The 21657-nt window shown below is 40.5% G+C and overlaps 1 protein-coding gene across 1 annotated transcript; it reads left to right on the top strand.

The window, feature by feature from the left end:
- Nucleotides 1-631: 631 nt before the first annotated feature.
- Nucleotides 632-15717, top strand: RBP3 (retinol binding protein 3). Its single transcript, XM_058841677.1, has 4 exons — nt 632-3679; nt 10433-10623; nt 13418-13560; nt 15389-15717. The coding sequence occupies exons 1-4, from the start codon at nt 632-634 to the stop codon at nt 15715-15717; spliced, it is 3711 nt and encodes a 1236-aa protein (XP_058697660.1).
- Nucleotides 15718-21657: the final 5940 nt, after the last annotated feature.

The following is a 21657-nucleotide window of genomic DNA, read 5'->3' as shown; positions in this document are numbered from 1 at the left end:
TCAGCACAAAAATTAAAAGGCTGTCATTACCTTGGATTTTATGAGCTGTGCTAAGTGTCTGGAGTTCCATGTTTGGAGCCCTTAGTCACAGAATGTAAGAACAGTCCTTTGCAGCTCAAACTGAAAAATACCAAAGACAATGTATTGTCAACAACTTTGTAAAGGATGTTAAATATTGATACAACTTAGTCACTGAAGAATCTCCTGGTATAAGCTCTTCATAAATAATGGTAAAAGGCAGGATGAGTGCTGTTCTTACTGTGGTTAAAATCAGTGTTACATTTAAGCAATCCACTTTCAGGATCAGCCAGGACCAGTTTGCAACAGGCAAAGCATTACCTTTAGAAACAATTAACTGCTAGAAATATCTTCCTTGATGATTGAAGTTTATTAGTGTTTCATAAGAGGCCTGTGAAGTAGTAAGGAGCTGAACTTCATCTATTGGTGGACTTTGGATGATGCACTCCGTTTTAATGAGATTAAAGGTTTAATGCAGATAAAGATCTGTTCAGTGCACCTGGATTCAACACAGGAATTTCAGTGCGATTCAGAGTCCAGAGTCACTGGAGAGCTATGTTCATCTTGATCAATGAGAGCTTCTGACTTCTTTTCTATTCCATACAAAGACAAAATGATCAGGACACATTTCTTGCTGTTTTCAGCACTGATCACGTGCATCATATCTGCCGAGGAAATCTTTCAGCCAGCTCTAGTGCTGGACATGGCTAAAGTCCTTCTGGACAATTACTGCTATCCTGAAAACCTAGTGGGAATGCAAGAAGCCATTGAACAAGCAATCAAGAGTGGAGAGATCCTGGACATCTCAGATCCAAAAATGCTGGCCAGTGTCTTGACAGCTGGAGTGCAGGGTGCTCTGAATGACCCAAGACTTGTGATTTCCTATGAGCCATTACCACATGCAGTTCCCAAACAAGAAGCTGAGGGTTCCCCTACTCGTGAGCAACTCCTGAGTCTTATTGAACATGTGATCATGTATGACAAGCTGGAGGGCAATGTTGGCTACCTGAGGATTGATTATATCATAGGAGCGGAGGTTGTGCAGAAAGTTGGAGCTTTTCTGGTGGACAAGGTCTGGAAGACACTGATAGAGACATCTGCCCTGGTGATAGATCTTCGTCACAGCACTGGGGGACAGATTTCTGGCCTCCCCTTCATCATCTCATACTTGTGTGAACAAGACAAGAGGCTGCATGTTGAGACTGTATACAATCGTCCCTCCAACACCACCACAGAGATATGGACACTGCCAAAGGTGTTGGGACAGAGGTACGGCAGAGACAAGGATGTCATTGTTCTGATCAGCCGTCACACCACAGGAGTGGCTGAAGATGTGGCTTACATTCTCAAGCACATGAACAGAGCTATCACTGTTGGAGAGAAGACAGCTGGGGGTTCACTGGACATCCAGAAGCTGCGTATCGGTCCTTCCAATTTCTATATGATGGTTCCTGTGTCACGATCTGTGAGCCCCTTGAGTGGGGGTGGACAGAGCTGGGAAGTGAGTGGGGTGATGCCATGTGTGGCTACTGAGGCAGAGCAAGCCTTGCAGAAATCCTTGGACATCCTGGCAGTCCGCAGAGCAGTGCCTGGCACAGTTAGCCACCTGAAAAACATATTAAAGGACTATTACAGCTTAGTGGAGAGAGTGCCTGTGCTACTGCGGCGCCTCGCCACCTCTGACTTCTCTTCTGTGCAGTCATCCGAGGACTTGGCCACCAAACTCAACACTGAGTTGCAGGCCTTATCTGAAGACCCCCGCCTGATGGTCCGAGTCATGATGCCAGGTGAAGCTGCTGATCCCCCTGCTGACAAGCCAGTTGGAATGGCAGCTGACTTACCTGACAATGAGGAGCTGCTGCATGCCTTGGTGGATACTGTCTTTAAGGTGTCGGTGTTGCCAGGCAATGTTGGCTACATGCGCTTTGATGAGTTTGCAGATGCCTCTGTGCTTGCAAAGCTGGGGCCTTACATTGTACACAAGGTGTGGGAACCCCTTCAAAATACAGAGAACTTGATCATGGACCTGCGTTACAATCCTGGAGGCCCTTCCTCCTCTGCTGTGCCTGTGCTACTCTCCTATTTTCAAGACCCTGCTGCTGGTCCTGTCCATCTCTTCACAACTTATGACAGATGCACCAACCATACACAGGAGCACAACAGCCAGGCAGAATTGCTGGGCCAGTCCTATGGGGCTAAGCGTGGCATCTACCTGCTCACCAGCCACCACACTGCTACAGCTGCTGAGGAGTTTGCTTACCTCATGCAGTCCCTGGGCCGTGCCACACTGATCGGTGAGATCACAGCAGGAAGCCTCTCACACACCCGGACCTTCCCTCTGCTGCAGCCTGGGCCAGGAATAACTCGTGGCCTGACTATCACGGTTCCTGTTATCACCTTCATTGACAACCATGGGGAAAGCTGGATGGGTGGAGGAGTTGTTCCTGATGCCATAGTGTTGGCGGAGGATGCACTGGAGAAGGCTGAAGAAGTGCTAGCCTTCCACAAGAACATGGGAGTACTTCTGGAGAGTACCGGGCAACTCCTAGAGGCTCACTATGCCATCCCGGAAGTGGCTGGTAAGGCCAGTGCTATGCTCAGCACCAAACGGGCCCAAGGAGGTTATCGATCAGCCATAGATTCTGAGACTTTGGCTTCCCAGCTCACCAGTGACTTGCAGGAGGCCTCTGGAGACCATCGGCTTCATGTCTTCCACAGCCATGTGGAACCAACACCAGAAGAGCAGCTTCCCAATGTGATTCCCAGCCCTGAGGAGCTGAGCTACATCATTGAGGCACTCTTCAAAATTGAGGTATTGCCAGGGAACCTGGGTTACCTTCGCTTTGATATGATGGCTGAGGCAGAAACAGTGAAGGCCATTGGGCCACAGCTGTTGCAGATGGTATGGAACAAGCTGGTGGACACGGATGCCATGATTATTGACATGAGGTACAACACAGGTGGCTATTCCACTGCCATCCCAATACTTTGTTCCTACTTCTTTGAGCCTGAGCCTCGGAAACACCTCTACACTGTCTTTGATCGTAGTACTTCCCGCAGCACAGAGGTGTGGACTCTCCCTCAGCTTGCTGGCAAGAGATACGGCTCCCTCAAGGACATCTACATCCTAACAAGCCATATGAGTGGGTCAGCAGCTGAAGCTTTCACTCGCTCTATGAAGGATCTACATCGCGCCACAGTTATTGGTGAGCCCACAGTCGGTGGAGCCCTCTCAGTGGGCATTTATCGTGTGGGTAACAGTTCCCTATATGCCTCCATCCCCAGCCAAGTGGTGCTCAGCCCAGTCACTGGGAAAGTATGGAGTGTGTCTGGGGTGGAGCCACACATCACAATCCAGGCCAGTGAAGCCATGGCTGTGGCTCAGCACATTGCCAACCTGCGTGCCCAGGTGCCACAGATACTGCAAACTGTAGGCAAGCTTGTGGCAGATAATTATGCCTTTGTGGACATTGGGACTCTCATAGCATCCAACCTCACAAAGAACATCAACGAAGAAAATTATAAAATAATCCATACGGAGGAAGAACTTGCCAGGAGGGTGACTGCCATCTTAAAAGCTCTTTCTTATGATGAACACCTGAAATTACTCTACATCCCTGAACATGCCAAGGACAGCATCCCAGGGATCATGCCAAAACAGGTACAGTTCTCTCATACTCAGCTATAGAGATGCCAGCTGGAATGGGAGCATTAAGTCAGACACCTTACCTTTTTTCTAGCCTATACCATAAACCCATCCAGATTTACTTGTACCCAGAGGAGAAGCCACTGCCTGAGTAGGTTTCATGGGCTGAGCTCTGACACTTAGGGTAGTAGTTTGTGGAATTAGATGGTAGTTCTGGATGCATAGATTTTGGAAACAGCCTTCAGGCTGTGAATATCATTGCCATACGCCACAAGCAAAAATGCAGGGCTTCAGGGTTAGAAGGAAGATATCTCATTGTTTCTGTAATCCCTCCTCTTTCAATGATGCAGCTTTTCCAGCTGTAATTAATTCAGAAACCCTCTGGTTTCAAACCCAGGTTGTAATTTGATGGAAGTTTAGTTGGACTAGAGTAAATGCATACAACTCACTAAACATGCAGCCATGTGCTCGTTGATGGACTTTATATAAAATTGTAGCAGCTGACATCTATTACACCAGAAGAATCAGCAGCTCTTTTGGTAGTGGCAGTGAAAAGTTGTTCTAATTGTATCTCAAGCTCAGCATCACTTTCCCAGTGACCTAGAAATACTTTGGAAGTATCTGGGTGGAAGTTAGGTGACCCCAGGGAGAAATTGATTTTTAATAATCTACTTTTGCCCTTGCTGTGTGGTTTGCATAACAGTCTGTGCTTTGTTCTGAGTCTGAGTGTTTATACACTGGTCTGCCTTGGCAATCTTTCTTGTTCATTGTTGTGCTGGAGGGAGCTCCCAGGAGCACTTGTTAAAATTCCATCTTCAAATTAAATGGAGGGTTAGGATAACCTGATCCCTTTCTTGGATGGAGTTAGCTGCTTTCTGGCTACTGCACTAGCATGGCTATCAGAGACGTATTTTCTCCAGGGACTCATAAAATTACTTTTTAAAGAGAATGCATTTGCCTTTGCAATGAACCAGAGTAGACCAAGTGTCAGGTAACTATTAAATGTTTCCTGGGGGAGGAAATCCGTGGACTTCTACATTCTGAAATTTTTGGCATGCATGATTTAAAGTGGCTGTGACCTTTGTGGTATTATCACAAATACTAAGGTCAAGGACAAAGTCAAAGCATTGCCAGGGCAGATTTTTTTTTCAAGTTTGTTAACCAAGAGATGCTGGCCCCATTCTTGCCTCTAAGATTAAATAGAAATAATTAATTAAAGGAGTTTTCTATTCCAGCACTCTGTCTCCTAACTTGGTTGAGTGTAGAAAACTTCACTCTAAAGATATTTCAATGCTTTTGACAGAGTTCCGTGCTCAGTTATTGTCAACATACCAGTAGTGACACATCAAAGCTTCTCCCCATTCTACAGAATGGAAAAATCCTGCAAATTAGTCACTCTGTTCACTGAAGGCTATGAATTTATATTGTTGGTGGTTTTTACTTGTTCAGATCTTACTTTATTCAGACCTTAAACGTTGAGAACAGGACATAGAGGATAAGTATCTTATTTGTCACATACACAAAATTCTGATCCTGATAGAGCTAGTGAAGAAATGCCGTTATATTATTCAATGCCTCTGTTTTACCATAGTTCTTTGTCAGGCAAAATTATTCGAAGAGGTCAGAGATACATCCATAAGAAGGAAATCACATCAGTGTGGATGAAAATCAGGACAAATGTGAGATTTCTCCAAGGTGAAATAATGTATAAAGAGCAGAGAATCACGTCTCTTATGTCTTATGAGACTAAAATGGTTTCCAGAGGCAGAAGCATTCCCTCATATTGCTGGAAGAAAATGTGAGTCAAATGGACAAGAGAGCATTAAGATGTTAATGAAGACACTGAAGTCCTTAAAGGATTTTCCTTGAGATGGAGGTAAAAAGAAATTCACCCATTCCACAGAGCCCTAGGCAGCAAGAGCACCTTCATCTCTTGTTTTGCTTTTGCAGCCATAGAAGAGATGCTATCTGTGGAACATTTCAGTATACCCCAGAGAGCAAATACCTGTAGTGTACAGTGAAGCATATATGATGGCACTAGCTGCATTTGTAAATTTAAAAAAAAATTAAAATTCAGCTGCTCGATACATGGACATGGTGGCTGACTTGATCTACATCACATTTATTCCTTAAAAACCTAAGAGCTAGTTTTTCTCTTGTGATACCTACCTTCCAAGCCACCCTCTCCCTTGAAAGTAGAAATTTACTGTTAACGACATTGATGTTAAAGCAGATCCAACACAATTAACTAAAAGTGATGATGAATAACTACAGGAAGGATGGGATGGGACACAGGAGACAGACGAGTGAAATGCATGCAGACCTTTGCATATGCTGCACCAGAATAGCTGCTGGAACATTGTACAGGGGAGTGACTGTCTCCTCTAAGCAGCAGCAAGGTCACAGCTAGTCAGAGTTGTCAGCTGCGTAAATGCCACTTTCCAAAGTCAAACTTCCTTGAGTCAAATTTTGTCTATATATTTTGTGATCCAGAAAATAACATTTTGCTTATAAGGCAGAGCTCTGTAAACTTGCTGACCTGCAGTTTAATAATCCCTGCTTCTTATTCTTCTGTCTCTCTCCTTCTCCAGTCAAACCTTATTCTACAAACTGAAACATTTGTGTTTGTGACTGTCTACCTATGGAAGAATAGCTGCCTTATTTTGGCATAAGTGTTATGTCCATTTTAAGTGGTGAGGGGTCTCCCTGAGTGATTATTTTGGCCCCTTCTTAATGACCAAATACTTTTAATGCAGTCTTTACATCTAGGAGAATTTTTGTAATGATGGTTTAGATAAGCAGCTGAAAATGATGATCAGAATAAAAGGCAAAAACTAATCCTTTATAAAGAGAAATTGCTCCTGCATGTCAAGTCTTTCTGTTTCCAGATGAATAATATGTATATATAGGAGAGTATTCTACTTGCTGAAGGAGGCAATAGTTAGATGTGCTTCACCAGAAAGAAGGTTGGTTTGCTTATATCCCTTCATTGAGTGAAATCAAAATGGGCAGCCTCCAAGTGTCAAGATAAATAATCAAATTGCTACATCTATTGCTATCATGTGGAAAAACAATTGTTGTAGGCCCATATGATGTTGATTTATATCAGCATAACCACAGTAAAGTCAGTGGTACTATGCAAGTTTATGCAAGAGAAAAATGTCTCATGTTTAACTCTCATTGGCTTTTCACCTTTTGCAGTCTTTGCTTGCTTGTTTCTTGGGTGATAGTAGTTCACTGCACAACTCTGGGAGGAAAGTTAGCTTGTTTAGGGGGAGTCCTGTAAAAATGTAAATGGGTTCTTCAAAGTTCATAAGCCGAGTACAAGTCAATAGGGTCAAGCTGTTGCAGTAAATACTCATCATCATCAAACTGGAATGCATAAGGAAGAATATAATCAGGAAGACATGAAATCTGCTACATTTAGCTCTAAAGAAAATTCATCTAGAGTATAATATGCACAGTTTTGGGCAATGGTTTTCTGGCAGGATGTAGCTCAAGTATGGAGACAGCAGAAAAGAGGGACAGGAGTAAAGAGAACACTGAATAAAAGTAGCCTTCAAAACGTTTAAACTATTTCAGTTGTTTATTCCAGAGAGAAGAAAACTGAGAGGAGACGTGAAAACAGTCTTCAGATATTTAAGAGACTGTTTCAAATATTAAAAGAATAATCTCTTCCCTTGTCCATAGTAAACAGGCCAAGAAGTAATGCATTTAAACAGTACAAAATAGTGAACTTTGACTGTTTACACTAGATCTTAAAAACATCTTTCTAATAGTAAGGCTGGTGACGTACTAGGGTGGATTGCCTGGAAATCCAGTAAAATGTGTGTTGTTAAGAGCAAGTGAGAATGAGTTGTCAGGCTTATAGCTGATCCTGCTCAGTCCTTGAGCTGGAGGACCTACTAGGAGGAACAGCTCCATTCCAGCCTGTGGGGGTGCACAAGGAACCCAAATGTTCTAAGAAATGTGCAACCCTGCCAGTCAGCCCTCAAGATCTCATGGTTCTTAAACTAATCTCAGCGTTTGCAGTGGTATTGAAAAGGTATTGGCTGATCATATTTTACCAGCCAGCTGTTGACAGCACTAGTGACCTTAATGGAAATCAGAGTTATCTTACAATGGTCAGCACAAAAATAGCTGTGAAAAAACAGGTTCCATCTAAACAGACAAACTACTTAAGGGAGAGATAAAAGGAGAGAAAAGAGGGAAGAGAGGCACATTTAGAAAAGTGATTTGCCCATGGCTGGGGTTTGTGTCAATGGCAGAATCAGAGATCAAACTTCGTGCACAAGTCCCAGGGCAGCATTTTAAGGTTCTCTTTTCTGTGACATCATGTGTTTTACTTAGGTCACTTACCTGTGGAAGGAGTCTGCAGAAAAAGACTGCAGACCCTAAATAGTTAATAAAAAAACATTTTTCCTTGGCTTAAAGTGGAGTTAGCTTGGAGGTCCTTTAGTGTAGCTACATTGCTTGTAGTGTGCACCTGAGGGTTTATATTTAACAGCAAGTCATTTGTATGTAAACATTGTCTGACTAAGCAGCAGATCTTACTTTCAGCTGCATCCTGTCCCAGCTTGTCCTTGGCCAGCAAACAGAGCCCTGCCTTCCAAAGGAGAGCATGTGCTTGCCTCCTGAAGCTTGACTTACCTCCTTAGGTACCTGCAGCACGTGGCCCACGCTTCAGTGTCAGTGTCAGAGCCTGCTGTTTTGCAGGGCACTCTCTAATGTCAGTCACAGGCTCCTCACCTCTTTTGCTGACAGGTTCAGACACTTTCCCTGGCACCCCAAAATTACATTCTGAGTGCTTTTCATCTGATTTGCAATCTTAGAAGTTTTAGAATAGATACATTTTCATGCCTTTTCCTGCAGCCATGAGGAGCTTTCATTTATATCCTTGCACATTTATTTCACCCCTTGAGACCTCAAGCTTTAAGAGAAACCTGCCCACCTTGAAATTTATAATGAATTTTCAAGAGTTAGCAAAACTGAAGTCCTCAGGGAACAAAAATGTGATGCATCATAGTAAAAGAACAAGTCAAGAAAAAAATTATCAGTTATTATTCTTAACATGTTTATGGGTATGCTTTTAGCAGTTATCACTGGAGACAAAGAAAAGACATTTGTGTGTTCAGTTAAAATATCATTAGTAAGTGGCTGTGAGTAGAATATCAGTTTTATTTGTAGATGTTACTAATGAGGGATGTTTTTATTTTCCTCCTGGCAGAGGGACCAGTAACTCTGCACTACACTTAAGTTCTGTCAGAACAACCAATGCATGCCGGATATATTTTTCAAAATTGTGATTTGTTAATCAAAGTACAGTGGGCAGATAAAGTAGCATTGCTGTCACTGGGAAGTGGATTGGAAATTACAAACTCAGCAGAGCTGGACTGATGTGTTTACAGTCCAAATGTAAGGGTTATTTTCACAAGGTATGGTGATAAAAAGGGGTACAGAAAAGAGTTTGCTCTTATCATCAGGTCAACAGCTAGTGTCCAACAGGGCTTTTAAATTAATGATTGAAATTTTGGTAATTTTGGCATACATCAGGGACTAAATGATGAAGTGTCACACAGTGGGTAATTTTCCTGTAGGTAACCTTGAGCTGTGTCAAGCACAGCTGCATTCACACACCTTGGAAGAAACTCTTTCTGCTGTGGCAGACCTGCTTTTGGCAGGAGCACAGCTCCAGGCCAGAGCACTATATAGGGGTCAGGAGATTACTTTACTTCTCTGTAGCTGCAGAAAGCCCAAGTGCCTGCCCAGTTCTGTGGCATGTTGTAGACTGGAAGAGCACCTCTAGCACATGGCTCACTGCTGACTCCTTGTTCTTTTGAGTGTAAAAGCATGGATTGTCTGGGTATGAGCTATGGCAGAGGGCAACTGATTAAAAAGAAGGTATAACACCAATTTCACAGCAACCGTGAGGAGGAAAGACCAAATGGCTGAAGGTCATTTAAGTCGTACGAGTTCTAAATTCTTATCTCAAGCTGGAAGAGACTGTTCTATTTTCAGATACCACATACAAAATAGAAGTTTGGCAATAGGAGCTGGCTATGTCTCAATGCATACAGGTGTTACTAGAATAATTTTATTATTTGGCTACTCGTTGCTGCTAAAATAATATCTGCTGTTTAATAACATAAGCTAAGCAAAATTAAATAAAACGCAACCCAACACGTGAGGCTCCAGGCACATGGCCACCATATAAGAGATTTAGCATATCTACTTCATGAGTATCCTAGCACATGCCCAGCACATCAGGTTCCTCACTGTCACAGGGACTGGGTCATTAAGAGGGGCTGGGGCCACTCGCACCTGAGCCAGCAGCTGTTTGTCTGATGAGGCTAATCAAGAGATTATGAAAGTCCCAGACACTGTGTTTAGATACAACTCATAAAGGCAACATGTGGGCTTGGGTGGCAGGTCCAGGACTGGCATCTATGCTGCAGGCTGGGATTCTTCTTGTAGCCTCTTTGCTTCAAGGAAATTCATGTGTTTTTGAAAAACAAACTGAGCTCTGGGAAATAGATACCTGATCCATATTCTGGGAATGTTATTAATTCACTTTATACTGCACAAAAATGCATCAGGCAATGCTAACCTATGTTTCATGTGCAGAAATATTGTAAAATTTTTTATGCTTTTCAAACTTGGTCACATTCCTCATGCGTGTCCCACCTGGATTAAACATGACCCACATAATTTTGTGTCAAGCTATGAGTGCCAGCAAATCATTTGTTTTGTTTTTCTGTACTGTTTCAGATCCCTCCGCCAGAAGTATTTGAAGATTTGATTAAATTTTCATTCCACACAAATGTATTTGAAAACAACATCGGCTATCTGAGATTTGATATGTTTGGAGACAGTGAACTTCTAACCCAGGTGTCCGACCTAATGATAGAGCATGTTTGGAAGAAAATTGTTCACACGGATGCATTAATCATAGACATGAGGTAAACCTTTGAATGGCAAATAACCAAAGCTCTTTCAAAGCAGCATTTTATTTGTAACAGTGAATTAGCTTTACATGGCTTGCTGTCCTGTTTACAGGCTAACATTGCTAAGATTAAATGAGAAAAGGAAAACATCCAAGGAAAATAATAACAGTCTGGAAGTATATCTCAAGATAAGTTGTATCATCACTTGAGATGTTTAGAACTAAATAGGCAAATTTAGGGAACAGTTTTCAGAATGCAATTCTGGATGTTACATGTGTTTTATTTCTCTAATTTCTTTCTAATCTAATTCTCCATGTGCCATATATATATATATATATATATATATATATATATATATATATAAAAATCTTTTCACTTCATGTAGTGGCCAAGTGATTCAACAGTCAAAAAGACAGATGATGTTTAAGGCTGTGTTGCATTTCATTGCTATATCTGCAGTGCTAAATAATTCTGGGCAATCATGTCTGTACAGAATGGGCCTTGTGCACAGAGGTACTGCAGCACTGCTGGACCCTGCTGCACCAAGCTGCAGCATCATACACCTGCTCTCTGCTTAGAATTCTGTTGAACACTCCAGTGTGTCAACAGTGCTCCAAATCCTATGAGCCATAACATGTCATCCATTTGTCACCAACTATCAAAGCAGATTAATATAAAAATGTACATTTCCTATACAACATTTAGGGAAGTAATTCCCTTGTTGTGGTCCAGAGCTTGTGTTTGAGTGAGCCCAGAACATTACAAATATAAACCAAAGAAAGGAAGGACTTTGTGAGGACTTGGTTTTAATGTTAGAACCACTTGGCTCTATTGTTATCATGGGGCTCATAATATTCTTAATATTCTTGTGGGATTTTCAGCAGAGGGAGGAAAAGTTGAGCACATTGATGAGAGCAGAGACAGACTTCTCTGTCTCTTCTGTGCTCACACAGAAGAGGCAAGGCAGCGACCAACATAAGACACCCATGGCTGAACTTGAATTCAGCAAAAGCACCTTCCAGTTGACTTGAGAGGGGATTGGGACTATCCTCTTTCTTTCCTCAGTTTTCTCCCAAACTAAAACTTTCAGGGCTGGGGGCACTAAAACAGCAAAGATGAAATCATGTCTCAGGTACCAGATGGTATCATTATAGCTCCTTTCATGTGTTGTTTGGTTTTGGTTTATTTTTTTAATATTTAATGTATTTTCAGTCCTTTGAGTGCACATAAAAGACCCAGTCCTGAAGGCATATAAAAGAGAACCCCAAACAAACCTTTTGAAATTCTCTGTTAGCCAATCTTACAATTTTAAGACTGATGATTTAAATTTTGTATGGGATTAACTGTAGTGAATAATGTTACTCATTTTACAAGTTCTCCTCCATGAAACAGCTGGGCCACTCATGAACTTCATATTTGGATAATTTCGATTTTGCATGGGATTAACCATAATGCAAAATGTCTCTCACCTTAATAGTTTCCCTTCATAGAACAGCTGTGACACTCATTAACTTCGTATTTTTAACTCTCACATCATTGATAGGAGATACTAATAAAATAAAAGGCCTCCCTAAGGTCACATAAGACACATGTAAGAAGGAGTACTAGCATCCAAAAGTTAAAACTCTGGCAACTGCTCAGTCATTGCTCAGTCATTGTTACTGACTAAAGTTACTGCAGTTTCACTGTCTGCAAGGGAGTCCCAGGAAGAGCATTCCAGCATTGCCCTGCCTGCCACCAACTTGAGCCAGGATGGCACCCGTGGGAAGCTGGGCTGAGCTGTCTCGGGGGCTGTGCAGCAGCAGCAGCAGCTTTGGCAGCACAGCACTGCCAGGGACATGCTGAAGATATTTATTTAACTTCTAGCCACTCACAGTGTCAATCATACAGCTCACAAATGCTGAAGAAGATGTAGCTTCACTCTTCAGAAGAGAGGCCTCCTGGATTGTCGGATCCTTTTCTGGAGGTGAAAAATCTTAGCTATAGATTGAACTGAATAAACTCATCTTCCATCAGGATTTTGCTGGAATGACTGTGCTAGGCACTCCTAAAATCACCTGCAGGAAAGTACTGAATCCTCACTATCAGTAAGTGAAGTACAAATATTTCTAGAGCTGTATGTGCTCTAGTATTACTGAAAAGTGACAGGAAAAAATATTTTGGTACTTAATTGTGTGTGTTCATAGCAGCAGTTCTCCAAAGACAGACTCTTCAGTAAAATTAATCTTCAGAGACTGCTATGGAATTAAACTGCAACCAAAGTTTTCAATTATGACTGTGCTAAATGAAGCAACTAGCACAATCTTTAGGCACAAAAAAACCCCTCATTTAAACCACTAAGTTTTCTCATTTTGTGTAGCAAAAAAAGAACTCAAAAGTTCTACAAACATATGTTGCTTTAATTGGAATCTAAATTTTATGTATTAGGGTTTAGGAATTCACTCCTTGCTGCCTATATCAGAAATAGAATGGGTTACTCAAAGGACAATAACAAGAATCTGATGTTTCTCTGCAGGTTCAGAGTCTTTGCTTTCTTACTGATTTTTTTCTAGTTAACGTCAAGGGAAAAAAAATCTAAGTTTTGTGTTTGCTTTTGAAGTTAGTTGTGGGCAATAACAGTCCAACACTCTTAGACAGGATTTTGTTTATCTGATAGATGTGCAAATGCTGATAGGGAAGAATGAATGTAAATATATCAAAATGCCATAAGCCTTTTTGGGACTAGTATTATGGAACAATACTTGGAAGGGAGATTTACTGCCTGACAAATTTTCACTTGTTTCCTTAATATTTTTTCATTTTTGTAAAGGTACAATATTGGAGGCTCCACTACACCCATAGCAATCCTGTGCTCATATTTCTTTGATGAAGGACACCCTATTCTCTTGGACAAAGTTTATGACAGACCCAGTGACTCAGTAAAGGAGATATGGACCCAGCCACAGCTCAAAGGTAAATGACAATTTCTTTTCAGAGCAGCTTTTCATTTCAGATGTCTCTCCTTATCATTTTAAATTGAGCCATTAAGTCCTGTAACTCATTTGGTGAAAGCACCTGCCATGGACAGCTCAAGCTGCGCAGAGAACATAGAAACAAAAAATGTGCATTTCAGCCATGTCACTCAATGCCATCTACAAACAACAGTTTATCACTCCTAGAAATGGGGTATGTTAGGCACAGAGGTCTCTAAATTGGTCTCCAGAAGTTTAGCCAAATACTGTGTACAGCAGCTGTAACCTGTTGCTTTTAAAAGCTGCCAAAATTAAAAATGAATCCAGTGCTGACTAGACCTCTAGTAACATCTCTTCCAACACTTCCATACACTTTTATATGCTGTTTCCTACTACCTGCCTGTGTAATCCTCTACATCATTAGATGAAAACACTGTAATGCCCCAGTTTTTCCACAGAAAAGAAAAAACACTATATTTTGTATATCTGGGTGAGTTTGAAGCATTTGGTAATGTGTCACACATACCCCACATAAACCCTGCCCCAGTTTGTGGAAGTTGAAAGGATGCTGCAACGTGAAAAACCAGAGCTCTTCAGTGTTTATGAACTGCAGTTAGAGTGCTAAGTCCTAAACATGTGGTTTAATTATTTTCCCCTCTTAAGCCAAGACAGTAGCAAAAAAGTTAATGTTGTCTGCAGTTGTTGGCCTGGATCATGCTGAAATGGTTAAACTTCGTACCAGTCTGCAGGGTCCATCTATTTTCCCAGGCAGTCAGAGGTGGGTTGTGCTTACAGATACGATTTCTATGGACACATTCCAGTTCCCATCAAAGAGAACAGGCAGACTCATATTAACTTCAAAGGAGCTGGATCTGGTCCTGTATTATATATATATCTACTGTGAAAAGAGCCTTCTAATGGTTATTATGTTTATAGTGAAATGAGAAAACCAAAGATGGTGTGAAAATTAATTACCATGCTATTGGGCCCCTCTCTTAGAATTTACCACGAGAATTATATGTCATTCTATTACTTACTCATACATTGACATTTTTAGAGCAGTTTAGTTTTCAAGTTATCAAGTCCTAGTTATTACCCACTGGTGACTTTTTCAAAGCAACTAAACTCTCAAAAAGTATCTAGAATGTCCAGATATATTGAAAATAAGGTTCAAAGCCCTTCCTCTTCCTGTCAGCTGTTTTATGTAAGAAAATGAGATACTTGGCTCAGATTCTAATAATAAAGGGGTATTTGTTGAAGGGTTTGGGACAAAGGCCATGGATAGCTTCCATTTACAAAGTATAAAAAAAGTGGTGGGAAACCACTATAATTGTAATTTCATAAAGTAATGCCTGCACAGTTGCAGGTCGAGGTCTATGATAGCCATGTTCCTAGAACAGGGATGAGGGTGAAACTGAAGATGCTTCCGGATGACTTTGACTACTCCTGCTGCAATGGTGAAAAATGTCATTTTTCTCAACTGTCTGTTCTGCTAGTCTGATGAGATCTGGAGCTCCTGCAAAAATCAAAGCCACAGAAGACCTAACAGTAGTAATTGTGAGCTGGCTTCTCTCCTTATGCAACTCATAACCTGAAACTGATGGCACAAGAGCACCACACAGGGAGACAGCCTGTTTTTACAGCATATACTCTGTACTAGTGTTAAAAGTACTTTAATACTATCATAGGCATAAAGTAAATTTCCAAACTTCTCAGGTTGGTAATAGCAGGTAGGAAGCAAAGCTTCTATCTTGGCTTCTCTTTGCTCTATGGTACAAATAATCTCTGAAAATGGATTAATCTCTGATGTGTGTTTTCCTGCCTTACAGGGGAGAGGTATGGCTCTCAGAAGGGGCTGGTAATCCTTACCAGTGCTGTGACAGCTGGGGCTGCTGAAGAGTTTGTATACATAATGAAGAGACTGGGCAGAGCTCTCATCATTGGGGAGCAGACCAGTGGTGGCTGCCATTCCCCACAGACATACCAGGTAGATGAAACCAACTTCTACATGGTCATCCCCACCTCCAGATCAGTCATCTCTGCAGACAGCACCTCCTGGGAAGGGAAAGGAGTCCCTCCTCACATAGAAACACCAGCTGAAACAGCACTCATCAAAGCAAAGGAGATGCTCAGTGCTCACCTACACAGCTCTAGATAGCCCAGTGGAGGAACACATCCCTAGTTTTTATGGAATGAAAGCTAGCTACCCAGATGTAAACCCTAGAAAGAAGTGGGAGCTTCATTTCAATCTCTATGGTCAGTGATTGGGTCCCTGTGCATAGCTCGAAGTGACTCCTTTCCAACATGCTGGCATTTTTCCCCATGCTGTGTAACCCAGCTCTTTCTGTGCATGGTTGAAATACTTCAGTAATTCACTGAGGTTTCTGGATTCCTCTGTTCAGTGTGTCAGTTTTTTTAAATTGATTTATGAGTCACAGATTTCCTTTCATCCCATAGAAAATCCCAGTCATAAGTATTGAAAGCATGTGAACAACTTTGAAGACAGAAAAGGTTCTTCTTCTCTGTAAATTGTGTACATTCCTATTTATACATCTTTAAAAATCAACAGTAGTTGGAAGACCCTGTTTTCCAAAGTGCAAGAGCTAAATTAAGTCTCTTCCCCATTTCCTCATTTAGATGTATCAAAAGTAACCATTCCCAGTCTGTCAGGGTTGCTGAGACTCCTGGTATTAGAAAAGAACATGCCTGCTTCTCTCAGTGTCTGTCAGAGGGGTGGATAAGCAAGACCAAGGCAGTACATTGACCCAGTGCCCAGATCAACAGACTCAAGGAAAAGAATTGTATGTTTTTACTTAAGGCTAAAATTAGATTCCTCTGCCATACCCCCACCCCAAAAAGGAAAAAAAAAAAAAAAAAAAAAAAAAAAAAAAAAAAAAAGCTGACAAATATCCTTTGCACCCTGCTATCAAGCTACATATGAAGTGATAGTGTATTCCAGGATAACTCACACAGATATTGACATGAGCTTAATGCACAACATTCTTTGTCTTTCCTACAATTCGTTGTTAAACATATATCTTCGTAATTATTTAGAAATATGTATAACTTTAATCCAGATCTCAGATTTTCTCATCTCCAAATGCCAGCTGTAAGGTAATTAAATTAGGGAAACGGTCCCCCAAAATTCAGTTAGAGTCTACAGCAGTTACGCATTGGTGTTCATTTGCTCATTTGTAAGTTCCTGACATTTATTTTTTTTTATATATAAATTGTGTTAAACACTCAACTTCACGTTTTTACAGGAAAAAAATTTTAAGAATGAAATAGATTTTCCATCTTTTTTATTACTTGTCTTACCAACTACACTCAGTGTGATTGCTAACCTGAACTCTTTTGAGACATTTTCGTGTTCTGATTTTTATACACTCGTTAAACTTCTCAGTGTTGTGGAAAATACTTTAATGATTTAAAACCCATACAGAATTTCATGTAAAGTGACATATGCACGAAGAATATTAAATATTCTTAATGTGGAAAAAAACTGGAGTAGTCAATGAATGAGAAAACACTAATGTATTTCTTCTAATGTCTTTTAAGCCTCTTTAATATCTCAATGATCCAGATAAACTGCTTTGTTTTCCTAAAAACAATCAGTTGTGCTGTCATGTACAAACAATATTAATTGTTAAGCCAAATATTTAGAAACTTTAGCCATCCATTCAAGGACAAAATGCTATACTATATGGGCACAAATAGCAAATCAATTCTTCCCAGAGTAATATGGGAAATACATATGCATAATAAATATGCCTAGAAATTGGAATCCATTTGGAAAAACAAACTATGAAGATGCAATTGCTGGTGAGTCCATTTTAAATCAATAATGCTGCAAATTCACTAAAATCATTGGTTTCGTGGAAAATTATTATGCAACCTTGAGAAATTTTATTACTTGACAAAATATTATTTGCTATTTCATAGTACTGGCTAATTAATATTGAAATTGCCAGGCTTAACAAAGGCCAGTGTGTTAAAAGCAATTTTTCCTGTCTTCACAAACTGCTATGTCATAGTTATGCTCAACTCAATGAGTTTAGACCTCACAGAACTACAGTCAGTAATTGTGTAGAAAATTACACTGCATTGAAAGGCCTGAAAATCACAAAAGCACAAATGCAGATTAGTTTTGGAAAGTCCATGGTTTGTGGTTTAAATAAGAAAGAAGGTTTTTAGGGAGGGATAAGCAATTTGAGAAATGCCCTTCCAGAATACAACAAGAAACACGATGAAACTGCCACTCTTCTCTCATCTGGTTCCAGAGCTGACATGGACATTCTAGAGTTTATAGCACCATTTTCTTATCATCCCACCTAGTATAACTTCCTGGATTTTAATCCTAATCATGCTCCTTTTAAAGGTAGGAAGAAAGGAGTTATTGTATCAGACTACCTAGCAGTTTCATCCTTCTCCTTCCAGCATTCACAGAACTCTAACCAAGAAATGACAGCCAGCTTTTATTTCTTTTGTGCCGCCTTAGTTCAGTGATTTCCAAACTGTGCCCTGTAGATCCAAGGAAGCGTACAGACTGCCCTGATTAGTAAAAAATAACCCCATAAAAAACAAGTAAACATATATTTCTCAAAAGCACATCTAAGTGTCATTTTGACGGAAAAACACATCTTCATCAGAAAAAATTCAGGGATCAATGATCAGTGAGTGAGCAAATATCATAATCTGGCATTTCCTATTGGTAAACTCATTATCCATTGCAGAAACACAGCCTGCACAGCTAAGCTTGACAGCACTGTGTTGTGTCCTTTTCCACTGATCCAGAAACACATGTCATAAGAAACAGTGGTTTGATCAAAATGAACAGTTAGTTGCTAGCAAAGACAGGAAAAGAACCAGTCAGCTCACTGCAAATTGTCTCCTCTTGTTTTAAAAGCAAAGTTATTTTTCCCCCTTCTCTAGCATTTCTACATGTAGAAAAGACAGAGATGCCTGCTATAAAATCACATTGTTTCACAGGGACAGAATGCAGTCCTTCATTTCTTCACGAACCCCTGTTTCTAGTGGAGTGCTTTTCTTCCAGCAGGGTTTCATCTGCACCAATTTAAATTTTCAGACTTCTAGACATAAGGGGAAATAAGCTTCCAGCATGACTCAATTATAGGAAGTTTGTTTTTCTTTGTCTCGTTAGGCTTCCTTCTGCCTGTTCAATATTTGGTTCACTTAGCTTTAATATGACTATTTTCATTTAAAGAAATAAAATCTGCAAAAATTTTGGATAAGCCCCCTGGTTTATGTAACCCAGTTTAGATGAGACAGTTAAGTCTGAGACACATAAAAGACTTTCACTGTGCCTGCACAAGGAGCTTTACACAAGAGCTGGTTTTACACATAGGGAATCAAGTTCTGGTTCTGTTGGCATCTGTGTGGTTTTGCACCGATACCAGCTCAGATGCAGCAGGCAACAAGATGTCATATTGTTTGGCTGTATGGTTTGTTGTGTGTCTAAATAAATCTTAGTTCACAAACCCCTTTACCTCAGAATAATAAGAAACTTGTTAATGCAATCTTTATGCTGATGGCCACCTACAAAGAAAACAAGGACAGCACTGCACACACTGCCTGCAGTGTGATTTCCATGTTGCAAGAGGGAAATTCTCAGTCTTTATAGACCAGGACCACAGTGCACTGCCCCTGAGCTGGAGGAGGTGAGGAAAGTACCAGAAATAAAGCTTATTAAAAATCTCTCCTCATTTTTGCAATTTGAATCAGTTCTGACAGTTTTTGTAACTGTTTCTCCTCATAACTCTCTCTGTGCACAGAAGGCATTCCTACATTGCTTGGCATCACAGTATATAAATTGCTGTGGCTGAGATATGTCCACAAGGAAACTGGGTAAGAGTTCTCGCCTTTTCTTTTTTCCCAAAGAAAACAACTCCATGACATAAAGGGAAGCTATCTCTCCCTGTAACCTTGCTGCCTGCTTAAGCCTCATTCCATAAGCAAAGTGAGGAAGTTGGATTACTGGTGAGAATTCTCAGGCTGTAGGTCTAAAACACAATTTGAAGAGTTTTGAGACTCAGCATCTGTTTTTCAGTGGTTGATTTTCTACACTTTGTCCAACACAACATCAGTGAGACCATGTAACCAGTAAAATTTGGTACTGCTTCATTCCAATCTAAATTATACACCAGGTGTAGTGCACTGGAAAAACAGGCATTTGGAGCAGGGTAATGTTGAAGTGATATGCCAAAATAATACTGGGGAGCATTATGCAGTTAGTCCTGTCTTTTTCCAGAAGAAATCTGAAGCTAGGTTTCTAATCATAAAACTGTTAAGAAAACACGGCATCTTTCAGTAACAGAAAAAAGTACAGAAGAGAACATTTTGCAGTTATGGTACCAAAAAATCCTTAGTCTTATTTATACTGGGCCAGGCTGATCTTAAAGTAATTAATATAAATCAGGAGTAGAAACATGAAATGATTCTGGATTTTCACTGGAATAAATGAGATCACAATCTGGCCTTAACTACTAATGGGAAATATAACCCTGACCACATATGAATGCAGTTACACCACAGAGTCCTTCATTACACTTTATGGACACTGACTTCACAGTAAACTGGCTGGCACCCAGGTGGAGTGAAATTTGGCCCATTAAACTTTGCCATAAATATATTCCTTACACAGTAAATGTTATTGGACAAAAAATAGAGATGGAAAGATTACAAGGAAACCACACCATCCCCTACTCAATGCAAGGTTGTTCCCTGTGCTCCATGTTTCAAAGTCTTTGTTCATTTTGGTTTTTAATGATTCAAGTGAAAGAGCTTCTACCACTGACCTTGAAAAACTGTGTTACAATCCAACCAGAACTGTCTCCTGAACTCAAAGGCATAATGTAACAGTTTTATCACTTTATGTTTCAAAAATAAAGCTGGAGTGCACAGCCAGTGGTTGGCCTGCAATAAGAAAAATGTTTATATTAATAGGAAACAGCCATGTATTAATGTTCAGCAGCAACATATTGGGAAGAATACAATCTCCTGACTTACAGAAATCTCCCAAGAGGTGACAGTGTGTTATGTTGGTTTCAGCTGACAGCCTAAGACTGTCAGTTCTCTCTTTTACCATTCAGACATGTTTACTAGCTGATACTTGCATTATGAGTCTAGGCATTGTCATGGTAACTCAAAATTCTGTCCAGTATTCAAAAACCACTGGAGTATATCATCAGTATGGTGGAACATAAAGAGCATATTGAAATGTCCTTTACCCTCAGCTGTGAAATGAATGGTTTCTGATCATTGTCTGTCTGAAAGGGAATAATAGCCCTTGATGAGGCAGGTGAGGTTCAGAGACAGGCCAAAAAAACATCAGACAACCTGAAAAAACACTATACAACACCAGAAGGAATGACTGCTTGAAGAACACAGTGTCGTAAACTATCAAAATCAAGTCCCTAAATGGATTTAAGAAGTAATGGAAGGCTAATTAGATGGGCTGCAGTAACAAGAGACAGTGTTTCCTCCCACCCTGAGCAGTACGAATTTATCTGCTGCTGAGACTCAGCAAAGCTCAAAACAAAGTAGACAAGAGAAAAATGTCTCATGGACAGGCAAGAGAAAGAATATGCCACTTTCTTTTTTGGAAAGTTGGAATTGGCCCATGTAGAAACCAGAGGATAAAGCTGGTCTAAAGCAGTGCAATTCATGTACGCCTGTATCATTCTGTGTTTCTCTTCTAGCAGTTATCAGTACAGAGCCTATCATCCACAATTAAAGTGTGCAGATTTTCTCAATCAGTAGCTAATCGTAACTCAGATACCCTAACTGCTTCCTTTATACCTTCAGGTATATCCAAAACCTGAAAACCACAGGCTAAACTCTACTCCCATCAGATCTGTATGCCTACTGAAGTCACACAGATCTTAGAATATTTGCTTCCTGCCTAGACAATAAGGTTGACAACAGCTCACATTTTGATACAGACCCACGCTGATTTCACTGTGTAAAAGATATTTCAAAAGCAGCAGAGCCTAGAACAGAACTTGGATATTCTGCTTTACAAGCACCATCTTCTTTGGCAGCATGCCAGCCAGTTGTTAACAATCCCAGATTTCAAACA

The sequence above is a fragment of the Poecile atricapillus genome, chromosome 6 (genome assembly GCF_030490865.1).
Source record: "Poecile atricapillus isolate bPoeAtr1 chromosome 6, bPoeAtr1.hap1, whole genome shotgun sequence".
In the NCBI taxonomy this organism is placed as follows: domain Eukaryota; kingdom Metazoa; phylum Chordata; class Aves; order Passeriformes; family Paridae; genus Poecile; species Poecile atricapillus.
Note: the sequence above shows the minus strand (reverse complement) of the source record. Positions and strands in the feature narration are given on the sequence as shown.